Raw genomic sequence first — 23655 nt, forward strand, 5'->3', positions numbered from 1 at the left:
GATTTACAACAGGAGTTAGAATCCATAACACCCGCTTTTCTCATCACTTAGTACGCAGCACATCTTCAACTTCTTGTGGCCAACGTCGAATTTCATTTATTGGTCCAATCAAATTCAACGTTCTTCCTGAAGATATAAAAAATTCAACGAATAGAAACTGTTTCAAGAACAAACTTATACATTATTTCAAAGAAAATTTATGCCGTTGAACATCCAACCACTATTCAGAAGTTATTTATTATTAGTTTTGTATTTTTCTTAGCTTAGTATAATTAAATGTAGTTTATGAAACTTTTTGTAGCATTTCAAATAAAATTTGAGTAATCAATATTAAATATGTACATGGATATTATTTCCACTGAGATTCATGTTGCAGTTAAGTTTTTGTAACGTAACATCTCCTCGCACTAAGTAACTGCATTATTTAAGTTCTCAGCATGAGTAAATTTTGTACGCGTTTTGTATTTTTCCTTTTGCTGTCAGACATGCTGAGAACAGTTAGCGTCCATTACCAGGGGGCTCATATGAGCTTCTTGGTGTGGGGGAGTGTGGCGGGCCGCTAAGAAAAAAAAAATTGAGACCACTTCGGCCGGGCCGGTTACCCGGATTTCTTTTCAAAAAATATTGGATGTTACCACATGCAGAAAAAGAATGGGGTTTGGTTTCAACAAAACGTGTTGTTACTTTATTTTATATTTTCATTGCAGATTTTTTAATAACATGCACAGAAAAATCGATTGTAATTAATAACAAAATTTTGTTATTTATGCACACACATTTTTTATCACTTAAAAATAAAATTTGGTTTAATTTGAAACCGAAATTAGTTTTTTTTATTATACGTGTAAACGATAAGTCGAAAAATGCAAAAAGAAAAAAAAATATCAAAAAATTTGAGCACCTGACAGAACAAAACAACATTAGGATGGCCGAAGCGATTTGTGACACAAAGCGGATAACAATTTTTGCTGGGCCAGTCACCGAGAAACCCGGAACCGAGATTCAAATTTCCAAGATTGGAAAATGGAAGCATTTGGTACACGCCGCTACGAAAATGGGATTCATTGTGGCAGATGCTGTTGCTCAAAATCTTCCGGTTTTAGAGTGTTCGGAACCCGGCGCGAAGGGGTACGTGTTCCTTGTGCGTGCGTGGCAGAATACAGTCCCACTTTTAGAGCGGTAGAAAGAGCGGCTGGTTTCCTTTTGATGGAGTTAGATATGTTGCTGAATGTACTCGATTCGAGGTTTAGCAACCATTGGTGGGCTTGGTCTGATATAGCCCAGTTGGCAAGTCGGTTGTCTCCTGAGCCGATGTCTGCGAGTTCGAGCCGATGAGCAAACATCGAACACAGTTGTAATGGATAAGTTTTTCAATAACGATCCACCAACTGCACCGTTGATAAAGTCGCGAATGCCATAAAGATGGTAAAACGACTATAATCGAAACAAGAAAAATAATCCAAGTAGAATTTTTTATCGATATTAACAAAAATATATTTCTGCTTTTTCTCAACCAAATTTTTATTATTTTCATTCCAAATAGGGCTAATATTACAATAAATTTTTCTGCGTGCAGGATTAATTTGCTTCATTTGGCAATTGAACGAAATAAAAATCCATTGCGTTGTACAAATTATACCGTATTTGTTTTCACCACCCGAAAGTGTTGCACCATCCACGCTGAAAACGAGCATGAATCGAATTTTGCACCCACCTTTGTTGGTGTACGTAAATCGGCAGTGTCAACAGAAAACATCAAGCTGTCAAAAATCCATTACAGCTGGTATTTGTTTTCGTTTGACTTCGAAAATTGAAATGAAATTTACTTTAGTTTATCATTATCTTTTAAATAATATGAAAATTTTAGCATGAATTTATATATTATGTTGAATTGTGAAGATTTCAGATTTATTTTGCTTGGTAGATTCGCCTCTGGCTCTGATGATAACTGCAATACCGGCTGATTCTGGGTGGTCTATGTTTGCTGCTGCTAGACTGCAGACCCCAGCTTGAAGGTTCCGGCATTTTGAACGTTTATTCCTCGCAAATACCTCGAGTACCTATTTCCGTTTTCAGATGACAAAAGAAAAATTCTTGGAAGCCAAATTGGCGAACTCAGATCGCGGAAGTCGGGGGAGAAAATTTTGCTAACAGACCGAAACGAACGAAATTCATGCTCCCAATTCGGATGTAGTCTCGAACTACCGTTTTTGAAGGGCAACGGGTGGGAATCCGGGACTTGGCGCAACCGAGCATCGTCACCCTAAGGAACAGCTCGAAGCAGAGTAGCTTCGATGCAGCTGAACGCTTCTTGCTGTGGAGACCAACTTATAGGACCCTCCCGAACAAGAAAACTTTTCGGTTTGGGCGATTCCACCAGATCTTTGGGTTGGCCTTTTTGCACTTGGATTTGCTGCTCTTTTTCGGCATCGCCTGGAACCGATTGCAGGAAGCCTTCTGGGCACATTTCTTCTTGGGAGCGTTGTTTGCTTTGGAACGTGCCATCCAGGTGAAATTCTCCGCCTCTGTTGGAAACGGCACTGGTATTGAATCCGGAACAAGTTTCCGTTCTTCGGGATAATAAAGAGAAAAAAACAGCTCGAACGCAATTTTTGCGGTATAGAAATAAACCAACCAGCTGATATTTGTTTACATCGGGAAGCACGTGCTGTCAAAATTCATGATAGTATTGGTGAGAGCGCAAGCAACACCGAATATTTTCAGAGTGTTCCACTGTCCACTTTATGGTGCACTACCAGTGGACTACTCATCCTGAAAACGAGCATGAAAACAGCAAAAAGTGCACTACCGGTAGTGCCCCGGTGCACCACCACACGAAAACGAATTCTCTATTAGTATGCATGCCTCCGAAACGAAATTTTTTGAGCAATGCGATTTAAAATATGTCGATCAGTTTTTTCGTAAATTTTTCTTCAGTTTTTTTTACTTAATTTTTCTAATAGTTCTTGGGTTTTGACAAAATTTGCCTGTATACTAAACTGTATACTGTTGTCAATTTTGAAATCAAAAGCCCGGATTTCATCAGGTTGCTGCATTAAATTACCGGGATTTGTCCGGATCGGATACGTGCTGAAAAAAAATCTGGCAACCTTATAGGCATAGGCCTGAATTTTTTTTTCAAATACCTACTTGACTTTGTGAATCTATCAACATGGCGTCATTTTGTGCCCTACGATTTTACCATATGGTAGAGTAGGCGTGTGCTGAACGGTCAACATGCATTTTTTTGGCAGAAAAATTTCATCAAATTTCGCTTTGCAAAATTTAATAATTGATACTATTTTTTTTCAGAAAAGATTAAGTTGAAAATATTGGAAATGTGCGAGAATAGTAGTTTTGTGTGAATTGCCACAGAAGCTGTTCCCAGGGTGCCGTTCGCCGTTTTCCAAGCTCCCAGGTCGGCGTTTCGATTGCTCTATGTTTGCGATAAATGTCAGAAATTCAAAACAAATTTAAAATATTATGATATGAGAAATGAGATTGTCAGTGAAAATCCTTTAGTTCGTTTAGGCATAATTTAGTAAATGTTTTGAAAAACGTGATATATATAGTTGCGTTCAAAAAAGAATGAAATCGCGTGAAGCTGCGCATGCACTTCCAACTTTAACAGGCTGCCATTTCTCTCTCGGTTGATTTTTTTTATGAAAATTTCACACAATCTAGTTCAATATCCAACTAACACTCTACAAAGTTTGAAGTCTTTACAATGACGGAAAACAAAGATACAGCTATTCCCGAAAAAAAAATGAATTTGGAACTGCTTCACTAAATTTGTTGTTTCTCTGACAATTTTTATTGAAAAACCATGAAATTTGGTTCAAAGATATAAAAATGTTTGATCTAATACCAGACCAAGTTTCGTCAAAATCGATAAACGTGATCAAAAATGGTGCCAGGTAGAAAATGAGGTTCATTATCGCCCAGCAGACGATTTCATTTTTTTTTTGGACAAATGTTTGTATGGAAAACATCGTTATCCATGTATTTTGGTTTTTTCTTTCACAAATTCAAAATTTATCCCAATGAATATTATAAATTAAGAGGAACTTCATTCTTGCTTTGTTTAGAAACAGAAATGGTTCCAACAGAGGTGGTATTGAAATACAAGAGCGAATAGAATACTAGCATTAATTATGTATCAAATTCGTTTATCGGTATAATTAGCAGGTCATTTCTGAAACTCTGTTCTTCTTAGCTTGAACTCTGTTGAAACATTTTCTCTTCCAAAACAAAGCAGAAATGAAGTTTATATCAATTTACAACATTCTTTGAGATAAATTTTGATTTTGTGAAAAAGCAAACCAGGAATACATGGATTACGATGTTTTCCATACAAACATTTGTCCAAAAAAGAATGAAATCGTATTTTGGGCGATAATGACCTGATGTTCTACCCGGCACCATTTTTGATCACGTTCATCTATTTTGACGAAACTTGGTCTGGTATTAGATCAAACATTTTTACATCTTTGGACCAAATTTCAAAATTTTTCAATAAAAATTGCCGAAGATATAGCAAGTTTAGTGAAGCAACTCCAAATTTCCCTTTTTTACGGAAATAGCTCTATCTTTGTTTCCCGTCATTGTAAAGACTTCAAATTTCGTAGAGAGTTAGTTGAATAGTTGAACTAGATTGTGTGAAATTTTCATGAAAACATAATAACCGAGATAGGAATGGCAGCTTGTCAAATTTGGAAGAGGGTGCGCAGCTCCACGCGATTTCATTCTTTTTTGAACGCAACTGTACATACATACATACTTGTTCTCATGATCTAGAGCAGGGGTTTTCAGACCATTTGCTCGGCGGAGCACTTTTTAAAATCAAAAATTTTGGCGGAGCACCTACATTTTTTAAAGAATGAAAAACCCGAGTTTTGAAAACTTGATAATATTTATCGTTTAAATAAGATGTGTCTTGTCATCGTATTCAATGATATTAGAAATGAATGGCTACTCTTTGAATAGTCTTGTTTTCATTTACAAAATATGTGTCATCAAAAATTAATGATTTCAATAGAACAAATATGCTTTCTTCGATTTTTCAAGCTGTAACAAGTTTGGTTACATTTGTGTCTGTTGAAGCTTGACATCTTGTTCCGCGTGTAGTCGGGATCGGAATTTTGTCTTCATTGCGAGATATCTGGTAAATCCAGACTCACATATACCGTATTTTTTTCACCTGGAGGCAAACCAGAGGCAACCTAGGTTCGCTCTAACTGCTGTCATCGTGCTCATTTATTGCTCGAGAGGCAACCTAGGTTCGCTCGAAAAACGGACGGAGTCGCCCTGAGAAGAAAGTCAATTTTACGAGAAGTTCACCAATACTCTCAACGTTGTTGTCAAAACATTAAACAGTTGTTTTTGGCTGAAAGCGAAACAGTTGAAATAATGAACGGGAAAATGATGATTGCCGCGATTTTGAACCTCTCAGCCAAGCAAAATCGTACTATCTGCTGTCCAGTGTGTGGGTATGGAGCTGACAGTGCAATCCGGACACGAAAAAAGGCAATCCGGATGTGAAGAACCGAATGAAGAAATCTAGAAGGGAGAACAAAATGAAAGCTGCATGTAAACATTGCGCTCGTTCTCACGCACACCTACGTATGGAATAACTCGAAACCCGAAAATCGTTTTTTTATTCTGACGGTTCCAGAGCCAAATCCGGAATCAAAAAAAAAATTCGCCAATATATAAGTTGTGGAAAACGGCAGAAGAATAAGTTTTGCTTTATCGGACAAAATTTGAAATTCATTTTTCAGTTCACAGTTATCCACGAAAAGTGTAGTGGTTTGTCATAATTCTTGGAAATTTTGAGCTTGAGCTTGAGCTTAGATAAACCGTACATTTCAGTAGTTGCTACTCCGTGATTGACAAGAACCATCAAAATTGTACATAGATCCAAATAAATGGGGCTTGGGATTAGCTTACCATTTTCTGTGTACACGTTTCGAAGGTTCCTTATGTTATATGGTCAATAACGGCGCCGGCCACGTCCTTACGGTTCATCGGGGAAAGGGAAGGATTGTTAGTTCGACTTTCGTTGCTACTAGAGACCGAATACACCTCTAAATCTCCACGGTCGTCACAGGAAGGGTGGTTTGTTAGTGGGGAAGGTAAATATGTAAGATCTGGATTCCCTTTGGGAAGGGATGTGATCAAAGCAAAGTTAAATATTTAATGATCGTCGCGTTTTTATTTAGAGCAAATACGTCCTAACGTGGCATTTTATACACGTACAATGCACTTGGCACCGGTGCAACTCACCGAATTTTATCACGCGTTTAAAACGAGAAGAGCAAGAACGAGAGAAAGGGAGAGGGAGAGAGAGAAAAAACCGAATTTAACCTCATTAGAAATATTTAATATTGGAATTATCATACACGTACAAAACACTTTTCGTTATTCGTTGCTTAAGTTTTTTAGTAGTCACAGGCTCGCAAGGCCCGCAGCTAACCCCACTATCTCGCAGGAGGACCGTCGTGATGTTGCTGTTTTGGGTCCCGAACACCACCAGGACGCTGTTGCACTCCGTACGCCGCCCCTAACATGGAGAACAGACGCGTACGAAGCCCCCTAACTCATTCTGCATGCGACCAAAGCATCCACCGGGGTTGGGTACCCGATCTCCGCTAAGGTTGCTCGCACCCCAGCTAGCACCACGGGGAGGTAGAGAATCGGAGTTGCAGACAAGAGGTGATATGACCACTACCCGAAGGTTGGGTGTATGGGGTCTCGAGTTGCACATTGTCTACTTCACTAGCCAAATACGCCGGATACGCTGGGCAGGACATGTTGCGAGAATGCCGGACGACTGTCCTGCAAAACAGGTGTTCGCTACGAATCCGGTAGGAACAAGACGAGCGGGGGCGCAACGAGCGAGGTGGTTAGACCAAGTGGAGCGTGATCTGGCGAACGTGGGGTGCCCGAGAAATTGGAGAACGGTTGCCATGGACCGAGTGAATTTTAGGAATTATGTTCGTCAAGTTATGTCGTAAGACGGAATACTATGTAAATAAAAAAAAAATAAATAATACAAAACACTTTTATCGCGCGCTGTAAACCAAGAGAAAACACGTCCAAACGCGGCATTGCAATACACGTACGAAATAAACGCGGGAAAATTATCCATCACCGAACACTGTACAAGCCTTCGATTTCACGGCGGGTAGCCAAAAAACTCACTACTAACAACAAACGAACTTTATTTCTTTCGAATTTTTGGCAAGCTAATTAAAACTTTGTCTGTCAGGTTCACATACATTAAGCAAATTTGAATTGAAATGAAAAATATACTTATCTTAGTATCCTGTTGAAAGGCATTTTTTCTGTGGGCAACGGTATAGGGTGAAAATTCGCCACTCGACGTCATCAAAAAACCATACATCGAATTTTATAAACTGGCAGCACAAAAATATAGAGCTATAGTTGCGCCATCTCCATTTGAAATGAATAATGAGCTTTCGAAAACTCATAACAGCGCTATCTCGTGATGAAAATCACTTGAGAAAAAAGGCATAACAGCGCCATCTTCTTTCAAATAATGACTTGTTATTTTTCTAAAGGCTTTTTGAGTTGCTGCCATTTTCTCGACTCACAAAGGAAACAAAAAATACAAATATTTAAACATAAATTGCACTTCATAGTTAACACTTTTCACTAAAACTTCACAACTCTTCTAAGCACAATCACCTCAAAATTCGCTTTAACAAATAAAACTCAACAAAAAACACTTATTTCACCAAAAAATCAACATTTTTTCTTCTACTTGTAATAAGTAACACCATCAACACCACACCCAGGGTTGCCTTGTATATCTTGTCATAATTCTTGGAAATTTTCGGATGATAACTTCGAGGTTATTTCTGATTGTAGGTATGCATCATAAATTTGGAAAGCTGCCAACAATTTGCAAAGCCAAATTATTGAAGCTCAAAAACGCTCTTAAACGATCTCAATTCAAACAGGCGAGACAACGTTTTTCTACGAGATCTTCGGTATGAAGTAGTAGCGTGGAAAGGCTACCCATTTCTTCGCACAACGCCTTTAATAACCTTGAATTTTTCGGTCGAGCCTTAATAAAGTTGATTATTTTTACGCTTTCGTTCAAGACTTTCTTCAAAGATGATGATAGTTTCTTCATAGCGAGTGCATGTCGATGAAGGATGTAATGACTACTACCGAAAGTTTTGGTCTTTTCTTTGATCTTGGCAACGACTCCAGCATCAATGCTATTTCAAGATGGAATATTGTCGTTCGAAACATCAATCATCAATCAGCTTGAAAGTTTCAGCCCCGTCGTAGAAGTTGGCAAAGGTTTGCAAAGGAACAAATCTTCTTCGAAACATTCAAAAACTTGATAGCGAACAAATATCATCAAATTGCTAGTCACTACATCTGTGGATTCATCAAGCTGCAAGTCGAATTTTGAAGTTTTCAATCGAGAAACTAAAATGCTTCCAACATCTTCAGCCATGTCACAAATTCACCGAGAAACCGTATTGTCAGACATGGGAATCGATTTATCAATACCACTGTTTTATCATCATCCATGATACGGACGACTTCTTGAATACAAGTTTTAATTAAGTTTTCAGCAATAGTATGCAGAGTGCCTCCAGCTACGGGTGGTTGCATATTGAGGAAAAGTAGGCAAGGGGTACCAAAAGTTTCTCATTGGTGGGGGGTGGAGACGGAGCGCTTTTTGACACCGAATTGTTCGCCTACCATGCCTACGATTACGATTGCCTGTCACAAGATGGACGATTCCGTGCATTGGTCTAAGAACACACCTGAAGCTTTACACGCCTTGATAGTATGCGCTTCTCCAGCTTTTCCAATCGGTAGCTCACTAAGTGCGGCGCAAGAACAATCTTGTTCAGCGAAAAATTTCCTTTAAAAATTTTATAAATTGGCACAAAAACCATCAGCTGGCTCGGTTCCACAGAAGAATCAAAAATGATGTTGATTTTTCAGTACAAAATATTCAATTTTCCCATACAAACCTAAAAGTTCAAATTTACTCATGTAAACGTTACTTAAAAATTCTACAAAAAATCATGGATGAGTTTTGGACCAATAAGAAGCTTTTGAGACCCCAGGGTTTTAGAAATTCAAAAATGACCCCAAATCGCCCCCCCCCCCCCCCCCAGTCTACTGGACAGTCGATTTCGTTTGTTTGAATTTTTTTGCATTACGCAATATCGAATCCAGAGTGCGCATCGATAGCTTTTCGTGAAATGCTATTCCAGTCTGAAAATGTCACCCAACTTTCAAGGAAAAATAGGAAATTGGAGCAAAAAAAACAAACAAATGGGGTCACATGCTTCAAGTGATAACAACAATGTTTTTATGGAAGTTCGTTAGCCCTCCCCACTTTGAAAGAATAGAAGATGGAGAATCCACAACAATGAATCATACGTTTTGGCATAATTAGAAAACTCATTAAACTTATAAACACTGAGTAAAATTTCAGATACTTAAAACAAATTTAAGATCAAGTAACACTAAATAAGATGAAATCATCTTTGTATTGAAATTCCAAAGACCAGTTGCAGTTATGTATGTATGTATGTATATTAGACTAGTTCACTTTTCGGCTTTTTTCGCTGATCACAACGCCACTTACAGGGTTTGATCCTCATTCATTTTCAAGTACTCTGGCCAAATTTTAGCTCATTTGAGTAAGTTTCCAGCGTGCGCTAGGAGTTTTATTGAAAAAAGTCCATTTTTCTGGAAAATTTCCGTAGATGTGTTCTAGCAAGCTGTTGTTAATATAAAATGATAATTTTATAGTGCTCGGTGAATGGTATGACAAGCATTCGTATGAACCTGTTTTAGATAATTGACTAAATCAAACCGAAAAAATTTAAAAATTCATAAAATACCTACTTTTACAGAAAATTTACTTACAAGTTGAGAGCTTAAAATCAGTAGTAAATAGAAAAAAAATATTTTCGATATAAACTTTTCATAAAAAGATAGCCTTATTTATAACCTTCAATTTGATGTATAACACTTAATGATCGCAAGAGTGCTAGCAAAGTTATTCAAATATCTATGCAACAAATTTGATTTGATAAAATATTTTTCATTCAAGTTTGCTCCACACCAACTTGTGCGCAAGAAAGGATATTTTATTCAATCAAGTACCCCATGACGGGGCCAGGAGTTAAAAAAAGCGCGCGCTTTGATCAAGTTGTAAGCAAGTCCTCTTGATGCCACGTTGTGCAGGTTGCATGATGCTAAAACTTGAATGGAGACAACATTATGATTCAAAGAATGTGATGTGAATGTTTGAATATCTTTGCTTGTACTGTTGCGATAATTAAGTGTTATACATCAAATTAAAGGTTATAAATAAGGCTATCTTTTTTTGAAAAGTTTATATCGAAAATATTTTTTTTCTATTTACTACTGATTTTAAGCTCTTAACTTGTAAGTAAATTTTCTGTAAAAGTTGGTAGTTTATGAATTTTTAAATTTTTTCGGTTTGATTTAGTCAATTATCTAAAACAGGTTCATACGAATGCTTGTCATACCATTCACCGAGCACTATAAAATTATCATTTCATATTAACAACAGCTCGCTAGAACACATCTACGGAAATTTTCCAGAAAAATGGACTTTTTTCAATAAAACTTCTAGCGCACGCTGGAAACTTACACAAATGAGCTCAAATTCGGCCAGAGTTCTTGAAAATGAATGAGGATCAAACCCTGTAAGTGGCGTTGTGATCAGCGAAAAAAGCCGAAAAGTGAACTAGTCTAATGTATATAATCCACCATGGGTGCACGGATTCACCGCAGTTTCGCCAACGTATGCGCCAAATTGCATTCTTTAGATTATAAGTTCGGCCAATCTTCAATGCAAATTACCACATACCCGACACCATGGCCTCGTGTGAACTGTCATGTAATGAATGTATTTCGTGTATGTGTATGTCTTATTTGTGGAACGAGCAAACAGTTTCGCAACCGTAAAAAATTCATAACATTCTCAGTGTTATGAATCTACGACAGGTATTCCGCATGCGTGTAGATACCTGCCCAGCTGGCAACTGATTGAACGTTCTTATATAATATAATCAATGCATGAAATAGTTTAACAACAGAATAGCCTTACCTTTATACCCAACTTACCTTAAGACACACTAAGCTTACCTTTAGCTGTAACCGACCTTATTCTGTATCATAACTCAAAACCATATTGTCTATTTTCCGATTTAAAATAACTGATGTTTTGTATAATTTCCACACTTTGAAAAATCATCAAACATCAACCCTACCCACAGCCATACACTCGCGGCTCGCACAAGTCTGTCACAGTTTATTTCTGCTTTCTTCGTTTCCTGATAACCCAGGCAGGCTGCAATATATTGCGGAAGTCAAGTTACGCAGTTACATCCGAATAAAAAACCCCTCCAAAGACCAGTTGCAGTTATACTTTTAAAATAGTTGTTTCTGATTCATGCTGAAATTGATATTAAATGATATGTATCTACAAAAAAAACTTAAAAACTTAGATATTTTGAACAAATTTCATGTATTTTGCAAGGTGTAGCAAAGCACATCTGGTCAGCTAGTAGTGACATAAAATTAATTTTCCGACTTAGATCCACCGAATAATCATTGATTCCTACCTTGTAAAGAATAATATAATCCTGTAAGTCATAGAATGGTTCTGTATGAATGTATTCTACATTTTTCTTTTTATCATTGAGAAAAATATGTCTTCCGTTGATCTGTAAATAATTAAACAAATATTATAATATTGATTTCCAACGAAAATTTATGTAAGACTGGCTATTAGCCAATCGGTAGATTTGCGGTGAACCCCTTTTAATCCCAGGGTCGGAAAGTTTACACTAACTAAGTTGCAGGGAAATTCGGGAGAGCTAAAGAAAACTCCTCGGATAAAATTCGGTACCGTTTAATATTTTGCAGTTTTGTTCACCCACCACTTTCTTAACCTAGCTAACCTTTATTTGCGCACTGGTTTCTTCCTTGCTCGGGCTCGGGTTCGATGAGATCGGCTTGGAAGCTGGCTGGCTCTAACGGGTCGTGTTGTTGTACCCGGTCCCACCTTGGGTGCTGAACCGGGCACTGATGGTCCTTGGACGGCAAGCAAGCGGCGTGGATGCTGAGTACCTGACCCCACCTTAGGTGCTGAATCAGGTACGATGGTAAGTAGCACCGGTGGCGGTCGGTCGATGTTATCGGTGGCGCACGAGGTCCTTCGACGATTAACGGAGCGCGTGGCGACGTCGTACCTGGCCCCACCTTGGGTGCTGAACCAGGTACGGAATTGAGTAACACCGACGGCGGTCGGTTGAGGTGGTAGAGCGCTGTGGCGCTCTCAGGGCTCGGTTGATTAAAAACCAATCCGAAACAGCGGGGTCCTGGTAAAATTCAGGAGCGTATTAGGGACACAATTTGGGCAGGGGCAAAATGGCGTGGGGTTACCTGGAGTTCCAATCTATTCCAGCTTAAGACTGGATTTTCCTTTCTGTGGAATCCTTCAATGGCGTGGATTCCTGTTCCGTTTTTATATGGATGGAACAAAGCACCAAACTTTGGCAAACGATCGTTTAATTTTGGGATCGCTGTGATGCGTTCGCGAACTAATGGCAGAGTAAAATGGTCATTTTTTCTACAATCTGCTCTGACCCCATTGCCGTTCATTGCCCCCGTCCCGCGCTCGTTTTCGCCTCGCCTTATCGCACGCTTCGCCTCTTCGCTTGAAGACAACGGCTCACATCTCTGCATTGCGCTCTGGTGGTGGGTTGTTGAACGACCATCTTTCGCCCGGTCGTTCGCCTGGTTAGCGTGGCTTGGTGAACTGCTTCACCAAGGAGAACCCCTTAACCCCCACAAACAACACTGCAACATTTATTTAATTTTACTACAACAAGATCACCGCGGCCTCCTTCGACTGACTAGCAACGCTTACATTTATCATTGACGTGGAGTTTGATATAAATCCTTTCCAATGAAATAAATAAAAGAAGCATTTTATTACAATAGAAATGGCACTGGTTTAATTTTTTGATGGAAGGAGAGATTGATTTTTTTTAAGTACGTCGCATGCCGTTATTTATCATCCACAATTTTATTTTTATGCTTCATTCAAAAAAAAATTAAATTTGTAATTTATTAACTTAAACGTAGCCTATCAGTTACAATGAACTATTAATTCAGGTTAAGGAAAACACTTTCATAAAATAAACTTTTGGAATGAAATTTTCGACCTTTTTGTTGAGTTTTTATTCTGCGCTGCTATTATTTAAAAAATCTGGAACAATCATTTTTCGTCCAATTTGTTTATAAGCACATGATCATTCAGAAAACAGTGCATCAATATTCTTCTTATTTTAACAGATACGTACATATTATTTTTCTCTATAATAGTGCTTACCTATAAAAGTAAATAGCATTCTACGTAGAACTTGGTTGCGCTGCTGCCTATCCGCTAGACCACCTTAGCGCTACCTTAAACTATATGTTCATATTTCAGCAGATATTCAGATTTAGATTTCAATTGATTCATAAAAAAAATCTGTTGAAATAACAACAGTTAAGTTGAACGCAAAAAAAAATCTGCTCATCAATCATCGGAGAGTACACCACAATGCGGCGCCATGGAATTGAACATTTATACATCTATTGAATAATGTTCATAACCCCAGGAACACATCCCAGTGAATAAAATTACTTGTTTCGGTATCACAAACGAATGACATGAGTTCCAAAATCTGCAGTTTAAAAATTTTCTCATGGCGTTCAGTTCGGTCTGGTCGAAGCCAGGCCAATTTATCAATTGTATATCTGCACTGTTATTGGAACAAAAAAGACACACACATAAAAGCACAAAGATTAAGCTTGTTTTCAATCACGGTAAAATTCAGTTCGATTAACATCTCAATTACCACTTTAATATTCAGAATGCAACAAAACCATTAAAGTTGAATTAACCGCAATCGAAATGGGTTGCTGGATTTAATTATTTTTCTAAAATATATTATTTTATAGATATTTTATAAAAGTCAAATGATTCAAATTCCAACTGGTGGTTGTTCAAATCTATCAGCAATTAAAAAAAATAGTTTTCTAAACATTTCAGCAGTTTATATAAAGAAAAACAATTGTATTCCACAAATCCTTAAATAGTCGTTGTTCAAGTTAACATTTATATGATTGTAATATTTCCGCACCTCTCACTCGGCCAAATTTTTGCAGTTGGTAAAGTTCTTAATGGGTTGCAGCACGGCATCCAAAATTTCCGTCATGCTTTCCGATTGACACTTCTCAACCTTCTCGCGCATACAATCCTGAGCCCCCTTCATATCCCGACACTGCTGCTCGGTCAAATGCTCCAACGATTTGGCGTTCAACAAACTAGCCGCACCACAACCGAATGCCGATTGAACGAATTCGGGTAGGCAGGACGAAAATTTGGGATCAAGGAAACCTGTGGGAATATAAATTGAAGACTCTATGTTTTGATACTAATTTAAATGGATTTGAGCTCTTACCCATTATGAGAAGGCCATCGTTTCGACAAACTGCATCCACAAAGCTGTAGATGATTTTGAAGTTGAGAGTCTTCATTTTATCAGGTTGATCCTTCCCAGAACACTTGGCCAATCCATCGAAAGCTTCTCCGAAGCAAGGAACAGATAGGTTGAATTGTGGACAGTATCTAAAAAAATGGTTCTAAATTTAGAACTATAAATCAATAACGACTGAGTATGACTCATTACTTTTGAGCAAAAGCGGCACGCGTACTGTTGGTCAAAGTTTGAATATCTTCGGTCAAGGCGCTCATATCGACGATCTGCGGAATGCACTTTTGAGAGTATTCCAATCCGTGGATGAACTGCAAATAACCTTCGTCGGATCCACTAGCGTTGATGCACACTTCCCGGAAATGTTGCAACTTTTCCTGGACTTGCTGTTCCACTTCCTGAGCCACCTCGGTCTGGTTTTGGCCCTCGCCATTGGTTGAAAAAATTGCAATAGCTAGTAAAAAAAATCAAATTTAAATTCAATACTTAGATGACACTTTTAAAAATCACATAATCACAAACCACAAAAAACTGCGCCTATTGCAAGAACTTTCCGCAGTACAGTCGTCATCATGTCGATACAGAATGACGAACGATTAGGTTCTGTTGATGGCGTTAGCTAGCTACACCATTTCGAATGCAGCCGGACGTTTTTTGATTGCGTTGATAGCAATCTGTCACTAAATATAATTTGATGTGTACGTATATCGTCGTTGATAGAGTACATCACTGCGGCGCGTGTTTTGTTGATCTGTTGGAGAATTTTTTTTTTCTAAAATTCCTTCTAAATCATATAAACAACATCAAAAGTTTCGTCATATTTTACTGAGGAAGGTCCAAACAAATCAAAGTAACGTTTCAAAGTCATGGTTCCAGTCAAAGTCTTTTTTGCTTTTCATTCGAACATCGACGCGTCGAAATAATTGCAGCAAAAAATATCTACGGGCGTGTGCCATTGTTGGGAACACAATGAAATTAACATCGGTGTCAATGGTCAAAACTTCATGTGGCTACTGTCTGTTGAGTAGTGTGAATACACACAGATGTTGTTAAAACCCCATTGATCGGGGTAACAGTGTAACACCCACAGAAATGGGCCAATGTCAGAGACTGCTTCCAATCATGTGACATTATAACCTTTGACTGAATCTGTACCTAGATGATTCGGGGGTGTTAATCTCTTTTCATCAGAGCAAAATTATGGAAAGTGAAAAAACTCAAAATATGACGGGTCAATCTAAAAAAGATTCTGAGTGTACGATCAATTTAACAAAATAATCAATCAAAACGATCAAGAGACGATGAATTGTTGACACATTGCTAAATAATGATTCATTTGTTTAGTGCACGTTTGGACACAACCGTTAGAGCAAGATCACTCGTGTTGGGAAAAATTGGTAGATATTTTGAAACTTTAAGCACATTTTTAAAATTTTACCATGTGAAAATGTTTTCATGATCTTTGGTAGTCATTTTTTTTATAACACTGTACTGTTTCTATTTCCGCCGCATGTGACATAAATCCAACTATTTTTGCATCACAACTTGGCGGCAAAAGATCTTGAAAACATTTACGCATGGTAAAACTTTCAAAAAGTGCTACGAGTGTAAACAGATCTACCACATTTTCCCAACACCAGTGAACTTTCTCTAACGAGACTAAAATTTTGGTCAACTGTTTATACCAGGGATGAGCAAATCGCGGCCCGCGGGCCGCATGTGGCCCGTGAGACCCTTTTGTGCGGCCCGAGAAGCTTTTTTAAAATTTGTATGCCTTAACTTTTTTTCTACAATGGATTCTTAGGCAAATATATAAGACTTGATTAATAACACTCTTATCTGCATTTCTTCACCAATCAATCAGATTGTAAACTTTTTTCTAGCATTTCAACATTTTTTATGTTCTACTCAAGGCATAAATGAAATATTGTTAATCGGCATAACTTAGTATTGGAGGTTTTTTTAATCAAAGACTCATACTTCCTAATTATTTAACTCCTGCCATTTTGATAAGCAAAATCTATTAAAATAGTCAGAGGAGCAGCTAAAAAGCAGAAGCTTAACATGATCAAAGGAATTTCGAAGTCTGTTAGTGAAGTTTTTATTTTCGTTTCAACAAAAAATAAAGTTGTATGATAAAAATAAGCTCAGAAGACAATTTATTTTAATTTATTCCCCTGTTAGCATTCAAACACTGGCAAAAAAAAAAATTTGCCGTTTTTAAAATTGTGATTTTTTTTTAAATTTCTGAATATTGACGAAAATTACAAAAGTTTCATAATAAAGCCTGGGGGGACTTTAGTTTTTTTATCAACATGAATCAGCCGACAGCAAAGTTTCCGACTAAAATTATTATTTCTTGATAAAAACAACAGATATCTAAAATTTTGTGATAAGACTCAAAAGGTCTTTGATGATTATCTGTGATTCTTTTTTCCGAAATTGATACAAAACTTATAACAAACATAATTAAATTGAGTTATTTTATCCTATCCCAATGATATCTAAATAAGATTAAAACATTTTAAAATTTGGATAACAAATATTAATCCAAGAATGTGGTTTTGAAGATAGTTGCTCAAAAGTATGTGAAATTGAACATTTTGCAATGCAATAATCCAATACAGAACTTCAATAAAAAAAACAGGGGTTTGATCATTTGTAGAAAAAAAATCTAGGCTTTGAGGACAAGTTTAGATTGTGGAAAAAATCACAGAAAGTCAATTAGCGATTCAACGTTCAACGCTAGGAAGACGATGATTTCTTTGAATATACATATATGTTTCACACTCCTAGTTATCCCTGTTGTAAGCTCCAGAAGATTTCTAGATGGAAGTGATGACGTATAACACCATCGGTTTCGACAAGAATGTTGTATGAACGATTATTCACCGAAAAGTACTATTAATAAATTGAGAGAATTTAAAAATGACAAAGATTAAGTATAGTACCTTTGCAATATCGGGTATTTGTTGAATTTAGTGTTGAATTTCTGTTCTCAAACACGAGAATTCCTTTTATCTTTCCCAGTTCAGATTTTTGCTCCAAAAATTTGTTGCTATAAAAAATGACGTGAAGCTCTCCTAATTATTAAATAAAATTATTTTAAGTGCGGCCCGCCGACAAGATTTCAAATTTGAACTGGCCCGTTGGTTCAAAAGGTTGCTCACCCCTGGTTTATACAATAGAACGATTTAAGAACACCTTAATATCGATGTCGTTGTCCCTCCAAAATTCCGCATCACTTCTATCCTTTATGCTTTCCTTCAGGTTAATGTTAGTTATGGTTTTTCATAAATGAAAGAGTAAAAATTAATAAACTGCGTGGTCATAGACTCTCTCTTATAATTTTTTTTAAACATTACTGTAGAGTTGTGTGCATAAGCCTGTTTTACTTTATACCCGAAACACAAGAAAAAATAAAAAAAAAGGTATTAAAATGCTCGAAAATAATACCAAAACTTTATGCATGCAGATATGAAACGATAAACTTCTACATAAATATATCAGTTTTCTTTAAGAACTTCCGTTCCATTCAACATTCCGATAATCCTGATATTTTGAGAATGATGCAGTTTCTTTTCACGTGCTACATTAACGTCATTTGCCATAACATAAACCAACGGCCGCCCACTGGAAAGCGCCTTTCGATAGGCTTTTCATTTGAATACCAACGAAAATCATCGAATTGTAAGCTTCATTCTATGTTCTTTTGAGCGATAGAGTCGAAGCTTCGAAGTTACCTTTAAAAATAGGTATCGTAAACTGAGGTTACTTTGATCTACGGGGTAACTTTGGCCAGCATGAAATTTTTTTTGTTGCTACGTTTGAAAGCCTTTAAATTAGGTTGTAAATAGTTTTTGGAAATATTTGCTGTTAGTTAAAAATAATAAACCACTTTTTTTCAAAGGCAAACGCATTTTCTAATGGTATCAAAGCATTTAGTAGCAAACAGAATGTGTGGGTTTTATGTGAAAGTTTTATTTTAATAATATATTTAATATCATTTTATAATAAGTTTTTTTATATTAAGAAAAATAGGAAAACATTGCAAGAGTACGTCTGTATAGGACAAATGGCTAGGAACTCTATCAAATGGTAAAGTTTGAAAAAAAAAATGACAATAGTGGAAGAGCCTACACTTAAAACATAATGACTTTTAGGTGTCGTTGAATATCCTGTAATTTTGGTAAGCTTAGATTACCTTGATTAACTACTCACATTCTACTTCAACCGTAAAACCCGAAATGCATGTTTAAGGAATTTGTATGCATTACTTGTTCCAAAATCAAATTATAATTACAATCACTTCGAGTTCAACGGTCGCAGGCGTGGCTCAGTTGGACAAGTTCGACATTGCCAATGGTTGCTACATAAAAAAAAGCATCACATATCACGATTTTCCGTGCGAATAAAATATCACACGTCTAAAATATTTTACATGACTTTCAAATAATACTGGTATAAAGAAGTTTGCAGACGTGTTATATTCAACTTGCTCTGAAAATTCCTTCATATGTGATGCTTCTTTTTCGTCACATTATATGTTATGTAGTTTTACGATTTTTTTTTGGTCACAAAAATATCAAAACAACACTTAATCAGAAATTTCTTAAAATTATACGAGATGGAATGTGATAATGTCATTGAATAAGAGTTTTAACAATACAGACCCCGTTCGATTTTGGCAACACGCCCGTACATTTTGTGTTGCCAAAATCGAATGTTGCCAAAATCGAACGGTTTTTTTCTCAACTTTTTTTCCAGTTATTTTTACAAAATAACTGTTAATATTACCAAACACGTTATTTTTGGTCAATTTTCGACCATTCGTAGTAATTTTTTATTTTTTTTTCATCATGTTTTTGAAGCATTTTTCACTTTTCTTGTTTTGTTTATAATGTTTGTTTTCATTTGTCATATTTGCTGTTTTTGTCGTTCTTCATCATTTTTTAGTTGTTTTTTGTCATTTTCAGAATTTAGCTTGAATTTGTTTTTTAACTTCTTGAATTTTTCATCTTTTTGTCATTTTTGAGTACTTTATTAATTAAAAAAAAAAAATTGTTTATTGTTGCATTTTATCACCATTTCAGAACATTGAAACGTATTTATGGTGTTTGTCTAAATTAAATTGGTCCTGTTATAACGAAAACTAAAAGGTAATGTTGATTCTAAAAACCGTTCGATTTTGGCACATGTGCCAAAATCGAATGTTGCCAAAAACAAACGGGGTCTGTATGACAACTTTCAAAATCAGGACAAGAAAAATGTAAACAAACTGTCAAGTCAAGTCGTGCACCAAAGTATTTTGTTTAAGCAGTTTTCCCACGAGTAAAGTTCCCGGAGATCTTCGAGAAAAAGGGATGTGAAGCGGCTACACGTTACTCAACTTTGGATCCGGTACTTTGAGGAAGAAAATAAAATTGAGAATACTCGTTACAAAAAAAATTGTTAAATAAAAGAATTTTTCACTGAATAAAACAAAATTTTTTAATTATAGATAGATTTTACTATCATTAAGAGATGAGAAAATTCCATGATTGAATCATATTACTGTCGCATCCATCGTCTCTTGCGTCCATCTTTCGATTTTAAATCTGCAACCCACTTTTCCGCAAACTCGTTCGCAACACACAACTTGTTTGATAAACGTCACTTCGAAAACTGACGATTTTCGAGTTCACTAATTTTTCGTCGTTCTATGCTAGAGCGAGAGCCGAGGGCCTCTCTCTCGCATTCCATACGAAGATTGCCTTCGGTACAATACGAGTCACGAGCAGTGATGTCAACCTTCCAGATTTTGTCTAGATCTTCCAGACTTTTTGGACTTTTGCCAGACATTTTTTCAGGTTTCCAGACTTCCAGACTTTTGACAATTCTTCCAGACAATTCCAGACTTTTGGGTTTGGACATAAATTGTTCTAAGAAACTATGAAAATTCAATTTGGTCATGGTGTAATATGGCAGGAAATGATTAGAATTTATGAATTATGAATTCATAAGTGTTCGAAACCTATTAATATAGGCAATTGCTTTGAAGATGTATGTCAAATTGAGATTAAGACATAATACGTGACTGATATGGTTTGGGGATTACCTACATACATACATACATACATACCTACATACAAGACATAACACGTGACTGATATGGTGACAGAAAAATAGTATTGAAACATTGAGATCTGGGGACCAAAAAAAAAGGTCGCCACCTTCAAAGCAAAGGTGTCCAGACATTTCCACACATTTCCAGACATTTTTTAAAAATCTTCCAGACTTTTCTGAAAAATAGTTGACAACCCTGGTCACGAGTCGCTTCCTCCGCTCAATCTTATGGAACAGCTCGACCTTATTTAACGATGGGAGTGAACGGTTTCGCAAATGAAAGTTCGGTTTTTATATTCCCTCCTTTTCATACCCTACTGGCAGTCATTACTGCGACGTACAGTAAGGTGAGGGAAGCGTCACTGCACTGATAAAATGAACCATTTATTTTTTACAAGAATTATTTTATTTATTCGTCTTATACTCTACAATTACCAAAAAATATTAAAACAAATTCCAAATAGAAAAATTTTCCTCCTTTATTCAGTGATTTTATAATTTACATCATTTTAATTTTACACGATGCAAAATTTTGCTTGTGTGTAGTATTCAACTAGCACTGAAAATTCCTTCATGTATGATGCTTCTTTTTATTTACATCACATGTGATGTGATTTTACAGATTTTTTCATAATGTGTGAAAAAATTATGGATCACTTTTATTTTGAAACATATTATTGAATTTTCGCGTTTCATTCGTTCAGTTTCATTTGGAGAATGTAAATCTTTTAAATAACCGCATAGAGGCTTAACGGTATGAGATGTCAACTCAATAACATTGGAATTATATTTGATAGTTCGACAGATAATTGTAAATGTCTGATAAAAACTATTCAAACAGCAATTTTACGATTATCAAGCGCACCTATAATATTTTCAATGCATTTTAATAATAATATCTTTTAACTAAAAATACCTAGTAGCATAAAATAATTTCTTTTAGTTCAGTTGATATCAGCTGTTTAAATAAACTGTAACTAATAAGTGTTTGACCATTAATGTGGGAGGACTGTACTTGTCCCCAGCATGAAAAAAGTCTTTTTGTTTATTTGTTTATAAACTTTATATCATCTGACAAAGGTGGGTGTCTGAATGAATAAAACTTAAATCTAGGTTCACATAAATCGTTTGCTAGTTTCTTAACCGTTCACTCATGCATTGCTCAATCCGTTGTTTGAAAGTCGCAATGGAAACATGAAAATCGAATAGGGTTTAATTACGGAGGAAGCATTTTTTTTAAAATATGTCTTTATTTGTATCAATTCATCATTACATCTATATCACATTATTACATTAAATTAGGTGTTCAGCTCAATAATGAACTGTTCAGAGCCCTATAGTAAACTAGATAATAAAAATTTATTTATAAGATTTAAACTTGCTGAGCGCAATCAAGTATTTAATGTAGGAGAACATCCTGTAATGGCAAAAATATTTTAAACTTAAAACTAAACACTATCCTAAAATAAAACTAATTATAAAGAGAACGAATCTCTGCGATGGAAGACTGCATCGATTTGCCTCTGAAGTTGGAGATGATTTTGTTGGCCATCTCTTCGATCGATTCAATACCCGCAATCCGATGAAGATCTTCGGTGCTGTGCCAAGGTGGGAGCCGCAAAATCATTTTCAGAACCTTATTCTGAATCCTCTGGGTGGCTTTTTTCAACGGAGGAAGCATATTTTTGCGGAACGAAGGGGGTCGTTACTGCCATAGCGCGTACTTCGTGGTTCCAATGAGAGCCAGTCTCGATTACGAAGGGTTCGTTCTGGAGCATAAATGTTACAACCGGAAAGTAGCCAACAGTAGTCAATTTCATTTCTCAAGATCTTTGCAACGAACAGTGATCGACCAATGGAATGACGATCCGCCAGCGTATGGAATCCAAGCAGAGCACATCGTTGTGGATAAAGCGGTAGATTTAACGGGTTTTCCCAAGGTAGTTCACGGAGAGCATACCGCACAAATCGCTGTTGAATTGCTTCAAAACGCGCAACCCACAATGCCTCAAACGGCCACCGTACCAGATTTGCAGATTCCAATATTGATCGAACCAAGCAGCAATACAAAGCTCGCAAGCAGACGGGATCGGTGAATTCTGTACTCAGGCGTATGATGAATCCCATTATCCTGTTGGCCTTCTCGAGTACCACAGAGTAATGGGGCTTAAAAGTCATATGACTGTTCGATAAAACTCCGAGATCCTTTATCTGATCCACACGTTGCAGTGACTCACCCAGTATGCTGTATTCATATATGAATGGATGTTTCCTCCGACCGAATGTAATAACACAACACTTAGCAACGCTTAAAATCAGTAAATTATCAGCACACCAGTTCACAACCATGTCCAGGAAGCCTTGTAACTCGTAACAATCAGCTAAACTGTTTATAACCAAAAATATTTTTAGGTCGTCCGCATACAGGAGAATTTCACAGCCAATAAGAAGCAAATTAATGTCATTACATAACATTGTAAACAACAGAGGGCCCAAATTGCTGCCCCAGACTTTGGAATAAAATCAGGAGATTCTGCACTACCAATTCTAACAACTAAACGGCGATTCGTAAGACAACTTTTTATCCAAACACATAGTCGTTCAGAACATCCCAAACGTTGCAGTTTTTTAAGGAGAATATCAGGATTTACTGAATCGAATGCAGCCGAAATATCAGTATAAATTGTGTCAATTTATTTTCCGCCATCCATTTCCGATATGCAATATGATGTAAACACCGTTAAATTCGTGGTTACCGAACGTTTAGGGGAAAAAGCGTACTGATTTTCAGAGATCCAGTTTCGACAAGTGGAGAAAATAAGATCGTTTACGATCCTCTTTAGTACCTTCGAGCAGGCAGCTAGTGATGTGACACCACGGACTGAAGTGAAGAATATTTTGCTTATCGCCTTTTTTACGGATTGGGCTCATAAACGATCTTTTCCAGGCGTCGGGGAATTTTTGC

General features: G+C 36.7%; 1 protein-coding gene across 1 annotated transcript; it reads right to left on the minus strand.

Moving 5' to 3' along the window:
- Window positions 1-14123: 14123 nt before the first annotated feature.
- LOC129747599 (uncharacterized) lies at window positions 14124-15268 on the minus strand. The gene is made up of 4 exons (XM_055741893.1): window positions 15108-15268; window positions 14781-15039; window positions 14553-14719; window positions 14124-14488 (listed from the first exon to the last, which is right to left on the minus strand). The coding sequence occupies exons 1-4, from the start codon at window positions 15157-15159 to the stop codon at window positions 14235-14237; spliced, it is 732 nt and encodes a 243-aa protein (XP_055597868.1). The 5' UTR covers window positions 15160-15268; the 3' UTR covers window positions 14124-14234.
- Between the last annotated feature and the right edge of the window lie 8387 nt (window positions 15269-23655).

This window comes from Uranotaenia lowii, chromosome 2 (assembly GCF_029784155.1).
Source record: "Uranotaenia lowii strain MFRU-FL chromosome 2, ASM2978415v1, whole genome shotgun sequence".
Taxonomy (NCBI): Eukaryota; Metazoa; Arthropoda; class Insecta; order Diptera; family Culicidae; genus Uranotaenia; species Uranotaenia lowii.